Raw genomic sequence first — 18,748 nt, forward strand, 5'->3', positions numbered from 1 at the left:
CTGGAATTATTTCCAAATTTCACATTCGGATTGTAAATATGCAATTTGCAATGACTGAAAATTGTTTGTTGTTGATACACGTTCACCTAAATAGTAGCACTGATTACTACGAAGCAGGTAGCGCCGCACACACTTTCCAGCGGCTGCGAAGCAGCTGCACATAGTGCCAAACAGGAAACAGGAAACAGGAAACGACCTGGAAACTAAGAATATCACACCTCAGGAAGAATCACTCGGAGTCACACGCATTTGCTATAACTTGTATTGCATATTGCAGTATTTGTCGTATTTTGCACACGCGGTGTTCATTTGTGAAATGCATGCAGTGGCATCGACGTAGAAGCAAGATAACGTGGTCATTACACGACATTACGTTGAGGGAAGAGGTAAAGTGCCGGACAATATCGGCTATCGGCAGGAAAGTCAATATTGAGCGTTTCTAGTTAAAAATAACTGCGATCGTCGTGGATGTAGATTAACTTCTCATAGCTGACGTCACGTTGTTGCCAACTACTTAAGACTGAATCACCAGTGCCTCTGCTGGTTGTGGCCAGTAGTGCACTGAATTTTGCCTCAATGACTTGACAGTTTTAACAATCAAACCCACATAATCGATAGAATCCTTCATGATCAGTGAATAGATTAAGCCTGTCCTGATTATAAGCAAAGTGAATGGTTGAACTGGTGTATTGGGTCACATTATTTTGCACATAATTATGCATTATAGCGCATAATTGTGCATTTCATTTCTTTCTACTTATTAGTTTTGATACGGTTTTACTGTGCTCTACAACTTAACTGTGTGTTGGGAAGGATTTCGCTACTTTTATTTGTCTTGATGTATTATAGATGCTGTAAGTTCTGTTTCGTGAAGGGGAAAAATAGTTTTAATTTACTATAAAAGTTTCATTTCATTCATAACCTGGCAGCTATTGTTTTATATTTTTGGTCTTTAAATGTTTGAGACTTTCTTATGAAGGAGTTCTGACACCGGAATATTTCTAACTCTGCTTTGGAAATTAAACACTTAATGTCAGAACTGCTCCATAATTTTACCATCAACGGTTTGGACCATGTCTGATATTTCATATAGTCCATGTAGCTTTAGCATGAGAAGAACGGGCATTCCTCGTGTATCAGCTTCTTTGGTACACCTTTTATCTATCTATTTGGCCTACTTCTTTAAGTAATCTTCACATGGGAATTGCCTTTCTGCTCATCCTAACACTTTGCAATGGTCTGTGTCAATGTGGCTCAAAGCTCTCATATTGCCCTTTTTGTTTTGTTTTCGTAGATAAGTACTCTGTGTTGAGGGAGAGAGAGAGAGAGAGAGAGAGAAAGGGGGAGTGCAATACAAAATGCCATTTAAACATCTCCCCTTTCCAGGTATATAACGACTGTGTGATTGTCTCTGAGGACACGACACAGGTCGACCTGCTTAACTGTGTGCGCTGACTGACTGCCGTGTCTCTCTTCTCGCTCACCTCCCCACCTGTCTGTTTCTCCTATTGACTTCTCTTTGCCACCTTATCATCCTCCCAACTGCCTGATCTCGTCTGTCACTCATATCCCCCTCTTTGTCTTTGCCCATCGGTCTGCTGCGTGTTGTCTGACTTTTTTTGTGCGGGCTTGTTCAATCTCCTTGCCCGACTTGCATGCAAACATTTATATAAACCCGTCTCCCCCTACGACTTTTCCTCGCCCGCATCGTCCTCTCTATCCCCGAACCACACGCATGCCACAACACACCAGAAGCAGGCAGATGGTCCATCTGTCAGGCAAGCTGTTGATCCCTGCCCTCACAGCCCCAACGAGCACCCCCTCGCCCTGGGCGCCCAGACCCAGAACCAGACCTCCAACACCTCCAACGCCACGGCCCCCGCAACCACCCATTACCAGCCCCCGGCATGCTGTGACATTCCCTGCGCCCTCATCGTGCAGCACTCCTACGAACCCAACAACCCCTCTGAGCTCACCCCTAAAATGAGAATGACCACCTTCACCACCTCACCTCCCACCCCAAGGTTATACATACAGTAGAACATATAAGTAAGAGCACGGCTATTCATGCTTGGAAAGACTCTTGGTTCAGCGCAAATGTGCAGTTCCTGTTGTTAAAGCATGCATTTTCCTCACTGCGTGTGTAATGAGGCCTTTCAGCCATTAGAAGATGCTATCTCTCCTTGGAGAGTGAAAAATTGTGTATGATAGTCGGTCATCAAGGAGGGAGATTTAAACAGATAATACTTGATTCACCAAAGTCATGCCTTCACATTCTAACATGTCAGAGGTGGCTTGGAGATTTTGCAGTACATAGGAGAAGTGTTTACTTTTTACAAAGTATGATTATAGCGAGGACCCTTCCACTTCCCTCTCCCGCCTCGTCTCTTATTGTTACCCACCAGCCCCCCTCTCACAGTGGACAGACTGACCAATGGTCATTGACTCTTCTCTTTCACGTTCCATTCATTTGTCGTCACACCGACTCTCTCCACTCCTTGATAACTTGTTGAGAGTGTGTATGATAGTGGCAGGAAAAGCATTAGTGGCCCCAGTCCTCTCCTTCCTCCCGCTGTCCCCTCTTTAGATGGCAACCAGCGGGTGCCGCTGTTGGTCCCCTCTGTTTTTCAGCTTCAGGCCTGAGCCCCTTCCAGAACCCCTGACCCAAAGGATACGGTCAGTAAATCTGTCTTGAAGCCCCCGGGAATACAACCCCTTACCTTTTACCTGGCAGTATTTTGCACCACCTAAAGAAATGTGACAACCTGCACTCTCCTCTGACCACCTACACCCGAGACCCTTAACTCACCCGAATTAAAACCTTTCTCCGCAGTTCTTGTCCGAACCCTCCAATCCCCGTCCTCACGAGCCTCACCTCATCAGCCTGTCCGATAAGAGCATGGAACACCTCTCACTCAGTGTCACCATCCTTAGAACTTGTGGATAAGTTATCTCTGTGCCTCTACTTATTTTTTTAAGTTTTATTTAAGCTGTTATTTATTGTAGTAACAACCACACCCTTGACTGAAGAGTTAAATACTGTACGTTATTAAATAAGCTCTAGTGGCAGTGAATGGGATTTCACATGAAAATGAGATGTGGGTCTCAATGTGACTTCTCAATGTTACCTGTGACAGCAAATATTTCTCTTCATCGAATGGATTTTGTTATTATAAAGTGATACTGTATTTGTATGTTATGGTGTTCCCTGGAATCGTAAAGCACACAGCACGATGGTGGTGTGTTTTCTCAAAGTATTCCAGGTTCTCTGCACTCCCTTAGAGACTTTGTAGAAGTGTTTGTATGTTCCTCTCTATCTCTGTCAATATCCTGACCACAGCTATCCCTCCCACCATCTTTCCCTTCCTCTCTTTTGCCTCCTCCACTTCCTGTCATACACACACACACACACACGCACACGCACGCACACACACAACTCATAACATCACTTTCATCCTCCGACTAACCCTTCTGAAATCATCCCAAACCACCTTGGGGTCGTGTTGATGCCGTCTTGACCTCTCACACTCCTGTTTCCTCTTGCTATGGTTGTTATCCATTTATACTTGTCAAATGGATGACATTCCGATTGATGACGCAAAACCATCCCGCTCTTGTCTTCTTTTTCTAATTCTTCCTTTTTATCAACTTTATCTTGACTCCTCCCTCCATTTCCCAACTGTTTATTACCCCTACCCTCATCAATTTCCTTCCTCACTTGCCTTCATTTGCAATATTCCTTGACTTTGTCAACATCTTTCCATCTTATTTGTTTCCTTAACTTCTCTTCTTTTGGACCATCTACCATCACTGCCTTCTGTTCTCCATCCTCCTCCTTCCCTCGCCCCCCCCTCTCTCCGCCTTGCAGGACGATAAGGAGATCGACCTGGAGCACCTACACCGCAGGGTTAACAGCCTGTGCACAGAGGATGAAAGCCCCCACAAGCAGTTCTCCACCTCTTCCGTCGATCTGACGCCCCTCGATATGGATGCGCTGCCGGCCGCGCGCCAGGCCCTGGAGCAGATAAGCGATTTCCGCAACACTCACATCACCACCACCACCTTCATCCCCGAGCAGATCCAGACCCTCAGCCGCAGCCTGTCCGCCAAAGCCGCCGCCGGGTTCTCCGCTGGTTTCGGCAGCGGTGGCGGAGGCGGCCTCCAGGACCACCGGACTGGTGGGGTCGGCCCTTTCAGGCAGAGGGCCCCCAACGGCGGCTTCTTCCGCAGCCCCATTAAAACAATGTCCTCCATCCCCTACCAGCCCACAGGCCCCGGACCTAACTTTGGATACGGCAACGACCCAGACAGGGGTACTTCCATATAAGTTGCTTGGAATGCGGATGGGTTGAGAGGAAGAGGAGAGAGGGTTACGGTACGATATGACGGGTGTTACAACGTAAACACACTGCTACGTGAAAGAGTTGGCGGATAGACATCTGATCTGTGTACATAGGATCTTTTACGGTTTCAGTTTGCATTTTGTATAAGAGGGGGAGGAGGAGGTGTTCTGCTTGGACATACCTTGTCCTTGTGAAGCCCATTTCGGTACAGGTGCAAAAAGGGGTTGATTTTCTTTTTTTTTTTTTTTTGCTTTATTGATGTTGTTATTGTGATTGATTGGGGAGGTCATTTGTGTGTGTGTGTGTGCGTGTGTGTGATCTTTTTGCTTGATAACGCGAGGACTGCCTCGTATACCGGAGATGACCTGACTCCTATTCCTGTCTACAACCACCCCTGAAGAACTTTTTGGTGCTGGTCCAGCCATGAAACGAGGGATTGACAAGACTATAGAATCTATAGTTTTGTCTGGATCCCTAAGAGACCTCTACTTCAGCACCAGTTCAGTGTTCAACCCCCCCTTCTCACTCCAAATGTCCGATCTTCTCGAGGTGACCAGACAACTGAACAAATTCAGACACCTTCCTGCGGTGCATCAGAAATGTCAAAAGCCCATGACAGCGGGTCCTAACGATACTGTAGAAAAACTAGCTAGTCTGGTGCGACTCTGAACTGTCTCTGCCATTTTGGTGCATCCAACCCGCAACGTGACTTGACCATTCTTTGATGCACATTGAAGACTTCTTTGTGAATCCCACTGCACTGCACCAGTGCCCACAGACATGTAAGTGATTGTATGTAGAGCTGATCATTTTCTTTTCCTCACATGTACTGTATTATCTGCTTTCCAGGTCATGGTGAGACCTTTCAATCAGACTCTTCAAAAGCATACAAACAAAAAGGGAAGATAGTGGGGGAGGGAAAAAAACAACAACAAAACATCAAAGGATTTCCAAGCAGAGGCTTATTATATGTCTTTTAATGAGATTTGTTTTCCAAAAAATATATTTTACTGCGTGGAATGTGTTTTGGTCAGGAAAAAAAGAACATTGTTCCAAGCTGTCTAATTGTTTGAGCTGCTTAAATGAGTACTGTAGTCTCTGTTCTTTGCTTCATTATTTCAAACCTTATTATTTGAACATTGGTTAAAAGATCGCTTTCCAAGGTCAGATCGTGTTTAAGTACATTGTTCAGTTCCGGTATGCATCAAGTGGCTAAATGTGTTCTGGGTTGAGGAGACGCCATTGCATCAGCATTTTCAAAGCAACTAAGTCGCTTTAACCCCCCACCAAACTGCCAGCCAAGCCCTGAATATCCTAGCAAAGCGGAAACAGCAGCCGCCGTGCTTTGGGAATGGCATAAGCAATCACTTTCTTTTCTGTAATGATAAGTGTACTGTTTATATGACTTGATTTAAAGTGCCAACTAATTCCAACAAGGTGCCATTAAGGTGCATTTCCGCTGAGAAAAAGAGAGTGGGCAGTATATTAAGAGCATTTTTGGGTGGGTTGGTTTAAAATGCAATCGAAGCTGTCATTGACACTTAATAATTGATAATGTTATAGTTGTTTAGAGCAAGTTTTCGGTTTATCCTTAAGAACTAAAATGTTGTGCATTAGAGGACTTGGTCAAGCAAAAAGCATTCTTAGATTCTTTTTTTTTACGTGATTAGGATGCAGTATGGCTGCTGAATGGCAAATAGACATACATTTATAAAGGTTTTATTTAGTATAAATGAGAGACATTATTAATGGAAAAAATGTATATTTTACATGTTAATGCTATTTTTGTTAAACAAAGACGAAGCTGTATCATAATGAGCTGTAGTGTTGAGTTGATTTTCTTTAATCATGCCAACCACTCTTGATTTACATCATCAGCATATTTGCTTCATTTTATTATTTACTGGCTAAAATAACAGAAATTGGCAAGTTCTTGATTAAAAAGAAGCATGCACAAACTTGCTCCTGTGCTATCTGTTGACATTTTCCTTTAATTTTAACCAATAGAAATACAGGATTTATTCGATAATTTTCAACAACAACAACAACAAAAGAAAATATGATGTACAGTATTTAATATAGGCCTATTTTGTCGTATGTGTTGCATATTATTCAAAACTGAACAAACCGGAGGCCTCTGTTACAGGTGGCAAAGCTTTCTGTGTATAATTTGTCTAATAAACAGGTTTTCTACAGTGGGATCGTATTTGTTGTTTTTGCAAAGACAAACCGACAACAGATCAACCAATGACACATAAATGAAGCAGTGTGAGACGTTGGCCACTAGATGTCAGCAGAGGCAAGTATACTTGACCATACCATTCAGGTCAGTGTTTTATTGTTTTCATAGACTTACTGGTGTCTGGGGTTGTTGTTATTCCATGTTTTATTCGTGTGTAATGATTTGTAATTGAAGGCCAAAATACCTATTTGAATAGGTTTTGATGACCTGGAATCGTTCGCAAGCATACAGAGCCACGTTGTAGTTTGCCTGTGTGACCACGCAGTGTCGCTGTTTCTTCCCGAGATGTCAAGATCATCACGAATACAGTACTTTGATCAGGTACGTAACTACTGTCGGTTTCTTTCTCACATTTTCTATATACTTTTGTAGCAGCGGGTGTTGCATAGTTAGCTTTTGTTCCTGGAAATGCTGTGAATGTCCACCAGGTTGTTGTAGGTCTTAAAGATTAAGAAATTGAAATATCGCTTGCCTTGGTCACAGTTTATCCAATGTGGCGTTTACGTCATAGCTGTTCACTTTTTGGTTGTTCTGACTTTTTGATGGCACAAGACAGTTCTGCTTATTAGGGCATTGCACTGTAAAAGGTTTTATTGTTTCCTTATTGTAAACCTAATTGATGATAGCATTTTAGTCACATTTTCTTTCTAAACGAACAGTCATCATGAATCATAAAACTATATTGATGCAATTGTGTTCATTTTTTACGTTCTAGTTGCTATGTGCAGTTTTGTCCACTTAAATGCAACAATTCATCAATTAGGCCTATGAATTTCTATCAAAGCTAACATTAGTCCAGTGTCTCTCGTGTAGAAATGGGATCCATCAATATATTTGTTTAAATTTCATCACATTAGATGAAAGAGTGGGGCTAATGTCTCCAGTCGAGTCCGTTTCTCTGGACTCCTGTCTGATCTGGTGACTTATAGTCCTACACACAGTGCGCCACAGTCCTGACTTGAGGTCCCTCTCGTGTCCCCCCTCACTCCAGCCTTGTGCCTGTCGCGTACCGGTCTCCCAGGAGACGGGAATGAGGACAGGCAGCACGCAGGCCAGCACCCTCCTTCTCATCCTTCCTTCTATAGAGGAGGGGCCCGCACCGCCCCCCCACAGGCATGACCAATGGAACATAGAGTCTCCATTGTGGCCGCGACACTTTAATAATGGCCGGTTACAATATCCAACCTGTCGGTAGCCTCAGGAGCCCGGCCGGGGACGTTAGACGGCGGGGAGGGGGCTTGTAGGTGGAGAGAGGGGCCGAACGCTCGGCGCCAGACCTCTGGTCCCTGCGAGACGTCCTCGTGATGGATGGATGCACGCATTCTAAATACATAGATGACAGTTGCTTAACTGCTTTTATGTGTGCATGTATGACTTACAGTATAGGGGCAAAATAAGACATCCCCACCTACACTGCAACAAGTGTATTCCCCCCCTCCTTGGGTCACTGTGCACAACACATTAGGCTACTGTATAGCTAAAGCCGCCTCATTCTCAATTGAGCGTGCTGCAATTAGGCCCAAATAGCCAATTTCCACCTGGCTATTAGCGCGTGGTCCATTAGCCACCATGCACCTTAAAACTGAGCATGCATGACTCCTCCCTTCTTTAACACTGCCTCCTTTCTGCGTGCAGTGATTTGCATGATCATCACAGGTTACACGTGTGCGTGTCTGCGTGTGTCAGAAGGAGATCTAGAGCCCAGCTCACATTTCCCTTCCCCGTGAAGCCTCGCACACCGACAGGGCGTCCTGAGGCTCGGATCAAAAGAGTTTGGAAGCGCGACAAAAGCCAACTGAAACTGGAGAGGATGGAAGAATGAAAGGATGGATGGATGTGGAAAGAGCACCCCAACCCGCCCCATCCTTTTTTTTTCAAACACAGAACTCCACTCAACAGTCAGTCAACCTCCAAGACTTCGATATGCTCATCTTTCGCTTGTATTTGTTGCATTTGTATCGACCGTTGCAAATTTCGTTCAAGAGTTTCCATGCATTCATGTGCATTTTCCAAGAAAAGTATATTGCCATGGTATTTATTTATTACCTCAGGTGAATTAAAAACAATATGATCCCCATTCAAAGTAATGGAAATGTAACTGCTCCGTCACCGTGATAAAGTGTAAAAATAAGTTAACCATGTTGTAATAAAAGCAATGAAATATAAACTCAACCGTTGATGTGAGTGATAGTGAGCAGTGATGGTGAGTGCATCATACCTTTCCGTTCTTTATGCTAATAGTTGACTGGAGCCATATTGTACTGAGCAGCCTGAACAGACGCCTATGGCTGACCATTACATTTGATAACTGCAAGAACCAAGAGCGCAAGGGTCCACTTATGTAAAAAAAAAACAAAAAAAACAATTTTAAGCGACTGTTGCCTTTAATATTAAATACAGGGTTCCTACACAAGTATGGAATTTGACTTTATACATTTCCAAGGCTGGAAAAGTATGGAAAATGGACACTCAAGTATGGAAAAACATTCATGTTTTCAAGAGTGTTACCACTGTTCTGTTGTGGAAAAGATAAATGATGAATAACTGGGGGGGGGAACAAATGGATCGATCTGTTATCCTCATCAACCAACCCTTTGTATGAGCTACATTACCTAGTTGTAATCTCTTGGAAATTGTATGGAGACATAGTGGCATACATATTCAAAATAATGAAAACAAACAATTCCATCATTTTTTGACATGATATTATAGGGCTCCAACTCACGATTATTTTCTTAGTCGATTAATCTGACGCTTGTTGTGTTGATTAATCAAGTAATCGGTTAGGCCCCTACACAGACCAAATCAGTATGAGCCCAACACAGTTAGTGACTGTTTGGTTCGCAACATATCAGAAAAGAGGCAGAAAATGTCCATCACTGTTTCAGTTTCATGTCAAAAAACGATGTATGGAATACCAAAATAGTTGCCGATTAATGGGATAACTGAGTAATCAGCTATTAATTGAAACTACGAGCCAAGCGTTCACTTACGTTCACAAAAAATAAATTAAAAAATCAGGCCGTTTCCTTCAAGATTCAACACAGGTCACTTTACTGTTCTACTTTAGTTGTTATTATTGTTGATTTAGCAATGACAAACCACTATACATTCGTTAACTACACGTCCAGTTTATGCCAAGAAAAGGGGCAGTTGCCATAACGATTCAACACAGGTCACATCCCAGTTCTGCTTTTGATACAATATATTGGTTCACGGGTACAAGGGTTCACTTGTGTAAAAAAAAAAAAAAAAAAAAGTGCAGTTGCCGTAAAGACTAAACGCAGGTCACTTTCTGGTTCTACTTTCGTTATTATTGTTAGCATTATTGTTGTTGATTTAGCAGTTTTGGACAGAGTTGTGTTTACAGCTTTCAACATAAATAAATGTCAAGTCTTCATCACACTTTTCTGGGATATGTCATCACTGGTACACCTTCCTTTGGTGGCATTAAAAAAAAACATGCACAAGAGCCAAAGCAAAAACACAGTTGTAAAGCAGTCAGTTGTAGGGCAGGTCCCCTATGGTTGGGGTTTATTACATGAATTAGGCTCCCATTCATTTACACTGTTTGAATACATTAATTATTAGCAAAGTTGTCGTTGCTTGTTATCATGCTGAAAAACTGCCATGCCGCCCAGTTTCCTATAAGAGAGGGGAATGATGCTCTGCTGCTTCACGATATCACACTATCTGTTGGAATTCATATTTCCCCTCAATGAAACGCAGCTCCCCCAGTGCCACCGGCAGCACTCATACAGCCCCAGACCATGATGCTGCCACTACCATATCTTGCTACTTGTGTTGCCAGTTATTTAGGCAACAACGGCTGTGTGTTGACTCATTTTCAGTGTACCAGTGTACCAGTGTACCAGCTGTACACTGACTACTCCAAAGCAGTAGTTCTCAACTGGTGGGTCGCATTAAATTACATTAAAATATGTAACATACAACTGATGTCTGACTTATTTTAAAGTACAACTGGGGAATATTTGTCATCTTCCTCCTTCATATACAGTATGTACATTGTACAGTAATGAGTGAAATATCAGCTTTTGTGGTCTATTTGATATTTCATTTTAGTGCATTATTTGTATGCATGCAGTTATGTTCTTCCTCGTTTCCTTGACAAAATGACTTCATAAATTCCTCCAAAATGCACTTTGGACATGTAATTATGTGCAATTTTTTTAATGACTTAAAAATATAGACAAGAAACAAATGAAGTAAATAAAGAAATATGAATAAAATAAATAAAGGTGTAAAAAATGATGCAAATTAGAATAAAATTACCTAAATAAAACAAAAAAATGTTTTGAAAAATAATAAATACAAGGGTTTTTTTGAAGAATAGAAATAAAAATGCCATAAGTAAAAGCGTAAGAAATAATACAAATAAATTCAAATTAGGAATGACTTCAAAGTGACTTTTATTGACTTTTAATGACAATTGGAAAATATGGGTCCCAGGTTGAGACCGTTTGAGAACTCCTGCTCTAAAGTACATCCAAGGTGTCCCATAGTGTTGTATGCAGTATGCAGTATGCACCCCTCACAGGATGCTTAAATCCAAAATGCATTAAATACAGCTTGCAATATATTTTTGCACGTTTAGCATCAGTGCTGACACGTGTGCAGGTAGCTCCCGTCCCGTCCTATCCTTTGGGGGTCTCTCATTACCTCCCTTAGCGCTCCAAAGTACTGAGAGCTATTATAAACTGTCCTGCATGGAGGGGGTCTAGGGTGGAGTACTACTGAGAGCAATGTTATTATAAACTGTCTTGAAGGGAGGGGGGCATCGTGTCCCTGGGGTCTTCTCTAGTCTTCTCATTGGTCTACTACACGCGACCTGCGCGAGGAGGTGGGGGTGCTCTGAGGCGCGTGCCGCTGTTTTAAAGCGGACGTCGCGTCTCGAGGCGCACACGAGAGTCCCCGCACGCGACCGTGCTCGTCCCGCAGCGTGGAAAGTCACTACTGTGCACGTATAGCGCGTTTATTTGTCCGGAGAAAACAAACATGGACGTCCTAAGCGTGGCAGACTGGTGCAATAAGGACCAAGACCCACGCGTCTGGCTCGCTCCCGTGCAGGCTTCTGGCACCTGCGAGACACGCGACACTTCTGCGGACTACCTGGACCACTCGCCCTGCTCCAGCACCGGATCTTACCACGGTGAGGAACACTATTTGATCTAGTCCCGTGCAAATGTCCCTTGCATGACTTGGAACTAGTTAGCAAAAAGTGTCATTGCGTGAACTTATTTTCCATGTTACAGAGAGCGACTCCTCGGGTCACCCCAGCCCTCCAAGCTACAGAAAAGCGCCCAAAAGTCCATCCGGCTCCTCCACGCTCAAAGTCCGGGACCTGTGCCGCCTGAAGGGCATGGTCACCGGTGCCGAGCAGGAGCAACACACTCGGCACAGAGCCCCGTCCAGCAAGCCCACTAACGGCGTCCAGAGACAGAGACGCGTAGCCGCCAACGCCCGGGAGAGGAGGCGCATGCACGGCCTGAACCACGCATTCGACGAGCTCCGCAGCGTCATCCCGGCCCTGGACAACGACAAGAAGCTGTCCAAGTATGAAACTCTGCAGATGGCGCAGATTTACATCAACGCTCTGGCGGAGCTGCTGCAAGACCCAACTACTTCTTCTCCCTCTACGAGCGAGGAGACACACCCTGTGGCCGCCACGGAGGGCCACCTGGCCGCGCACATCGACGCCATATCTCTGCGAACAGCCCTCGACGACGTCCCCTTTCCTGGCATGAGCTCGCCCTCGGCGTCTTCCGGCACCCCCGGGGCGCGGTTGGAGTCACCCCGCAGCGACGGAGAGTTTTCCCCGCACTCCCACTTCAGTGACTCGGATGAGATGGTGGTGGAGCTCCACTCCAGTGAGGAGGACGAGTTCGCTGAACTGAACATGCCCACTCACCCGATTGTTCCTTTCTAAATCATATTTGAAAAAAGATTTTTACACCACATCAGCCCATCATCAGTGTCAATCACCTTGCAGCCAGTTTGACTTTAAAAAAGGGCTTCTATCTATTTTAATGTGGCAATTTGGGAATGCCAAGATAGAAAATAATTTGCAGCTACCATAGAGACGTGTCATTGCCATTTTATCTCCAACCAAAAAAAGTCTTCCATGTTTTTTTAAAAACAAAATCTCTTAATGTCATGAAGTTATGTATTTTGTTTGCAACTTCAAAAGTTCATGATGTGCACTTTAAAATAGTAATAATGTGTAGTCTGTCCAAGCCAGGGGCTTGGCAAACGACCTTTCTTTTCTTTTCTTTGTCTTTGTCTGCTATAGCATAGTACTGCCAATTCTACCAATAGCCTATTTAATGTATAGCCATTATTGCTGCCTTTTTTGTATTCCTTTTTTTACCTGGAGATGAACAACAAGTGTGTCTTTTGCTTTCACTGGATGAGATTAATTGACATGTATTTATTGCTGATTTGTTTGTTGTTGTTTTTTAGTTAACTTTTCTGGAAGAGTTATCATTTTTGCCATTCATTGTTCATTTTGATTTTGGAAATAAAAACCACATGAAGTGTACACGTTTATTTGCTTTCTGTGTATTTTTCTATTCGAAATTGAAGTACTCGAGTCATATCACAGTATTACTACCGCGTGATATCGCACTATCGTGGATACTTTTAATAAACGCATATCTACTGTATAATAGCGCTTAGGCCTCAAATTCGGAACCTTAAAGATATTTTTTTAACATTCACATCTATATAGTCCTATTTTATATTTGTTTTTATTTTGTATTTTTGGTTTTTTTTCCATTTAACAGAGCTGGACACCCAATTTTAGGGAGCCTTGTCATGGCAATAATGATTTTCTAGGCCCTAAACAAAAATGGCGTCCTTTAGGCCTCACGATATACAGGTAGTTTTATATATACACGTATAATTTCCAGCATCTAACAGAGCTGCAAAGCTTATTTCGTTGCATTCGAGTGAGCACAGGCCCAAACAAAGTTATAAACTATACAATTCAGTGCATTTAGCTGAAAATGGCGTTTCATTGCATTTGTACAGTCAAGTGTATTGTAATGGTAATATAAGCGCATAGGCCCTAAATAAGTTTGACATCCTGTAAATGTAGATTCATATTATTTTCGTTTGTTTAACTAATTAGTGCGTTTGTCATTGCTGAAAATCTTATCTCATTGCATTTATGTACATACACGGAGTGTATACCAATTCCAATGGCACTAAAGATGTTTGAATAACAGCACAGGCTCTAAACAAAAACGTTTGACATCCTGTACAGTGAAAGTGTTTTCCCCACGTGTTTAACTATCAGAGCTGAGAATGTTATTCCATTGCACTTTAAATGTTCCAATGGCAATAAATATATTTTAATAAGAGCATGTCATCCTATAAATGAGATTTTTTTTCCAGTTTATTGAATAAATCGGTGCATATGTCATAGCTTAAAATGTCATTTCATTGCCCCTTTCATTCCAGTGTATCGCAGCGACACTGGAGGTATTTTAAATAAAAGCACAGACTCTAAACAAAAGCTCTGAAGAGGCCCAAAGCACATTTTTATGCCGATTTGTTTAAGGGAGCTCATCATTACTATAGTAATCAAACGCACCACGCGCTCGCTCGCCATATGTCTTGTGTGTGCACGCGCCCCTTTGTGTTTATGTTTGTGGTGTGTTGCGTTCCGAAAATGCACACTTTAACGCTCCTATCTACCTCCGGCTTTGTTACTTTCTCTTTTTACTCTCTTAGACTGAGCTGTTGCCACGTCGTCCATGTGTTGAATGAGCGGTACTGGTTGAGAGAGGAGCGTGCTTTTTTGGGGGAGGGGGGGAGCTTTTTGTTGCACACGCGGAGGTGTTGGATGGCCGGAGTGGAGCACGCGCTGTCAGCTGGTGAGCGCTCGTGGGTCTCCTAGGGGACAGGCACACACAGACACACGTGGACGCACGCACCTCCACCTTCTGCGTGACACCCTCCCTTTCCTGTTTTCCATCTTTACAACTCCACACAAAGTTTCTAAAGGGTGTGGCACACTTACACAAACACAAAAAACACCTCAAAAAGCGTGCTGACTTATTCATGAGGTCTACCTGAAACTACCTGTCATCCTCTCAGCCAATCGCAGCACAGCACCACCTTTAATAATTAAGTAGATGATATGCAGGAGTGTATTAGGGCATGATCACATCTGCAGTCTGCTTCTGTTACACAAGAATCATATCATGTTTCTCAAAACACACTGTAGATGATTAAAAGCCAGCTTTTTATAAAGCGGATGAAGTGGACCTGGCATTTTCATGGCTTCGGAGGTATCAGAGCTGTAACGGAAAGGGAATGGCCTTGTTGTGTTGAAAGTAATTGTCCACTGTCGGACAAGTATTTTGGCCCTGATGTCATCTAGTTTGCTGTGTGAAATTGCACTCCGTTGGAGCAATATCAATAACAAAGCTTGCTGGGTTCTGTGTGAAAGGCACAGGCGATTGTCTGACAGATTTTCTCTTCTGGCTCAGATGCACCAATTTTAACTGTAAATAAAGATTCAAATGTTTTCTTTAGGAAATACTAGTACAGTCATCCCTCGCCATTTTTTTGAGGTTCGAACATCACGCCCTCACTCTTATCATGTTTTTTAAAAAAATGAATGAATTCATGAATGATTGCTCTTTTGTGGTTGACTACGGCCTATTATTAGATAGCAAATTTAATGTATCCTTGGCCTAAATTAAGCATTTTCAAGCATAGACCGGGTTCAATGAACTCAAGTACAAATACAGTTTCAGGCAGTTTAAGACGTTGTTGAACTGTAGTCCACTAGGTGTCACTAGTAACACACACACCAGACTTGATCCACGGAACAACCAGCTTTTATTGCAGGTGGGAATTACCTTACGCACAATAGTAACATAATAATCATAATCGTAATAATCAGGCTGGCTGTACTCCAGCTAAAACTCAACTCCGAATGCCCGTCACTTCCTGTCCACATGTCTGAAAGACATTTATTGGAACACACAAGCAGAAGTCTCATTTATGTCTTAAACGGTGGATTTTCTCTGCTTATATCTACTATAGTGGGTAATATGAGTGTAAAGGTGACTATAGGAGTGTCATTGTACGCCTAGAGGGCTCTAATAGCATTAAAAACTGTATGTCGAAGGTCGTAAACAAGTTTTCTATGCTCTATTAAAATATTTGATTGCGAAAATTGACTTCACAGAACCAATTAACCGCGATAAACGAGGGATCACTGCAAAGCTAACTGGTTTCAGTGAGTTTTTTTTTAAATGAAAGGACGCTTATGTGGGCTGCGTACCAAGAAAACTCGAAAGTAATCACTCTTGCTGCATGAAGGTGCAGATGCATTACACATGCATGCGTTTCGTACACAGCGGTGTAGTATTTTAACACGCATGCAGAGGTAGATAGAGCTGCTACTTCACATGTAGCTACTTCCACGGCTGTTAATATCAGTGCTTTTTGACCCGGTGCCAATTTCAGATCGTGGTGGCTGTTTGCAGTCCTTAATTTGAGCATTTACTGTAACATGCCTCTAAAGTTGTGCAGCTGAAGCTACGAAATGTAAGAACAGCCACAATTTTGACACGATTCTTTTGTCTAAATTCCGTACTGTCACCTGAAGCCGAATGAATATCAACTGTTTTAGAGCAGTAGTAGAAGGAGGAGGGAAAAGAACAACAGGTGGGAGGCTGATCAGGTGGCGGTTACATCCCCATGCATGTATTATTCATGCATGGACGTTATGAAAAATAACACAGCACAAGTTAAGTTAGAACCTGAGACGCGTGGACGTAGAAGACCTTCATTGTCTGAGGCTTATTTTGCAGCAGATCATTGTTTTGCCACGTTTGGTGCCTATGGTCAAGGGGGTGTGCTCAACATGTGCTCATTTCAATACATATATTCACGATATCTGCATTCCAACGCTCGCCTGTTAACGAGAAAGAGAAAAGAAAGAGAAAGGCGCATGCATACGAGACAAGCCGCGTGCTGTCCAAAAAAGACACATACAGGTCTCTCTGGGGACCCCCGAGACAAAAGGCAGAACTGGGCCGTAGTCTCCATCTGCTGTCCAACGGAGATGGAGGCGGAATAATGACAGTGGGGGAAAACACTTTACTAGTCTCTATAGGGATGCGATATGAAATCCAGACTCATTTTCATACGTATTTCACTGTTGTCGCCATGACTTGCACCTATTAACCAATATTTACAACTCAAACCAGTGGCTATCTGGTGGAATAACTACTTTTTTGTGAAAAGTTTGGGTCAAATAATATTATTTTTCCTCATAGTTCAGCAAAGCATAGCAGCAAACAGCATACCATGCACTGTCTTGCCATAAGACATCAAAATATGACTATCCACACATCAAGCAAGCATCCCGTCAGTTTGTTTCTTCATTAGTTTGATCATGTGATGTCAGCACAGTGCCCAAAATATCTGCCTGTTTTGGGTCATGTGAAATAATCATGAACGTCACTGCAACCAACAGTGCAACCCTTCACTGCCCCCGTGGCTTCAGAAGAGCCTCACCTATCATTAGCAAGCATAGCCTGGTATTATTATGTTGTGTAGCGTAACCACTGGTGATCACACGGCGCAGCTGTGATGCAATGAGCACCTGTCACGTCACAACAGGTCCACGAGTCAATGAGGCTATGAATTGTTCATGAGGTGCTCTGGTGGGAGTGCAGTATAGACCAGAAGATGCGTAAACTGTGTCATATTTGTGCTAAGGGTTTACAATAAACTTCCATTTTAAGATGTTAGCGCTTTTAGCTTCCAAAACGCTGTTGTGTAATCATGTTTTCAGTGAAAACTGTGTCTAAAATGAGGCTTAATTGGCGAGCTAATTAACTCTTGTTTGTTGAAGAACCATGTTCCAAATGGACTGCAGGTATGGTTTTGAATTCTCAGTGTGTTGATAGTTCCATTGTTGACATAAATTCCTGTATGCAGCCCAAACCTTTATTCAAATGTGCAGCTACATTTAACAGGGTTCCTCCAAAGCAGTCCAAGTCACCTGAAGCAGTCCAGTTCAACCCAACTAACCACTCAACTCAACCCAAAACACCCAATTGACCAAATGAACCCAACTATATTCAAGCATTGCAAAGGGAGTCACAACAAAGAAGCTGAAGAGCCGCATGCGCCTCCAGAGCCGCGGGTTGCAGACCCCGACACAAACCAACCGACTAATTCACCCCACCAACCTATTCCAAGAACCACAACCAACTAACCAAATCAACCAATCCTAAAACTAAACAACCAACAAAATCAATCCATGCAAGCGACCACCCAAATCCACGAACTAACCCAACTAAACCCAACGAACCAGTTTAACGTGTTCAACCGACCACCCAACCCAGGGGTCGGCAACCTTTACTATCAAAAGAGCCATTTTTCCCCCTCGTCCATTAAAGAAAAATAGCCTGGAGCCGCAAAACATCAGCTTATAACACCGTATCACATGTTTAAAAGTTAGAATCTTTGTTAATTTTACAAGTTACACAACAGAATGTAGCAAATAGAAGTGCAGTGTGCGTGTGTCACGGATGCCAATTGTGATGCATCAGAAGTCAGCCACAAAAAGCTACAAAAAGTCTGATATTTCTTTTAACTCTTTTAAAAAATGCATTTTTTCCACTTGGGTGTTAAAAAGATTTTCAAGCATTGCAAAGGGAGTCACAAAAAAGAGGCTGAAGAGGCACATGCATCTCCTGAGCCACGGGTTGCTGACCTCTGACCCAAACCAACCAACTAATTCACCCCACCAACCTATTCCAAGAACCACAACCGACTAGCTAAATCAGCAGGTCTATACTCAACCAACCAACCAAATCAATCCATGCATCCATGCAAGCGACCACCCAACTCAACCGACTAACTCACCCAGACAACTCAACCCAACCAAGCAACTTAACCGATGCAACCAACCACCTAAACCAAACCATTAACTCACCCAGCCAACCAAACCCAAAATCATCAACTGACCAACCAAATCAACCCAACCAGCCTAAAATACCCGAACCACCAAATAAATCAACTTTCACAACACAAACACCCAACCACCACCCACCACACAACACCAGCCAAACAAAACCAAATCAAACAACCAACTAAACCCAACAATCCC

The 18,748-nt window shown here is 43.0% G+C and overlaps 2 protein-coding genes across 11 annotated transcripts in view; both read left to right on the plus strand.

Annotated features, from left to right (window-relative positions):
* The window catches only part of grid2 (glutamate receptor, ionotropic, delta 2), a 514,233-nt gene extending 504,204 nt beyond the window's left edge, over positions 1-10,029 (plus strand). For 2 of the 10 annotated variants that reach the window (XR_008570126.1, XR_008570127.1), the window contains 2 exons: positions 3,869-6,906; positions 8,221-10,029. Coding sequence is in view for 5 of the 10 variants with exons in the window: in XM_054774557.1 (XP_054630532.1) it covers positions 3,869-4,327 (459 nt within the window). In the remaining 5 variants the exon portion in view is untranslated. Of the gene's footprint in view, positions 1-1,294; positions 3,805-3,868; positions 7,270-8,220 lie in introns of those variants that run through there. The other 8 variants (XR_008570124.1, XR_008570125.1, XR_008570128.1 and 5 more) reach the window with 8 other exon arrangements.
* A 1,572-nt stretch (positions 10,030-11,601) lies between these two features.
* atoh1a (atonal bHLH transcription factor 1a) lies at positions 11,602-12,704 on the plus strand. Its single transcript, XM_054774322.1, has 2 exons — positions 11,602-11,755; positions 11,859-12,704. Exons 1-2 carry the CDS (start codon positions 11,602-11,604, stop codon positions 12,530-12,532), a joined length of 828 nt encoding a protein of 275 aa, XP_054630297.1. The 3' UTR covers positions 12,533-12,704.
* The last annotated feature ends 6,044 nt before the right edge of the window (positions 12,705-18,748 follow it).

Source organism: Dunckerocampus dactyliophorus, chromosome 4 (genome assembly GCF_027744805.1).
Source record: "Dunckerocampus dactyliophorus isolate RoL2022-P2 chromosome 4, RoL_Ddac_1.1, whole genome shotgun sequence".
NCBI classification, from domain to species: Eukaryota; Metazoa; Chordata; class Actinopteri; order Syngnathiformes; family Syngnathidae; genus Dunckerocampus; species Dunckerocampus dactyliophorus.

What these genes read in the sequence shown, in the direction of transcription:
- atoh1a (XM_054774322.1), top strand. Translation starts at nt 11,602, where the DNA reads ATGGACGTCCTAAGCGTGGCAGACTGGTGCAATAAGGACCAAGACCCA. An exon ending in CAGCACCGGATCTTACCACG is followed by an intron (nt 11,756 to 11,858) that starts GTGAGGAACACT and finishes TCCATGTTACAG; the next exon opens with AGAGCGACTCCTCGGGTCAC.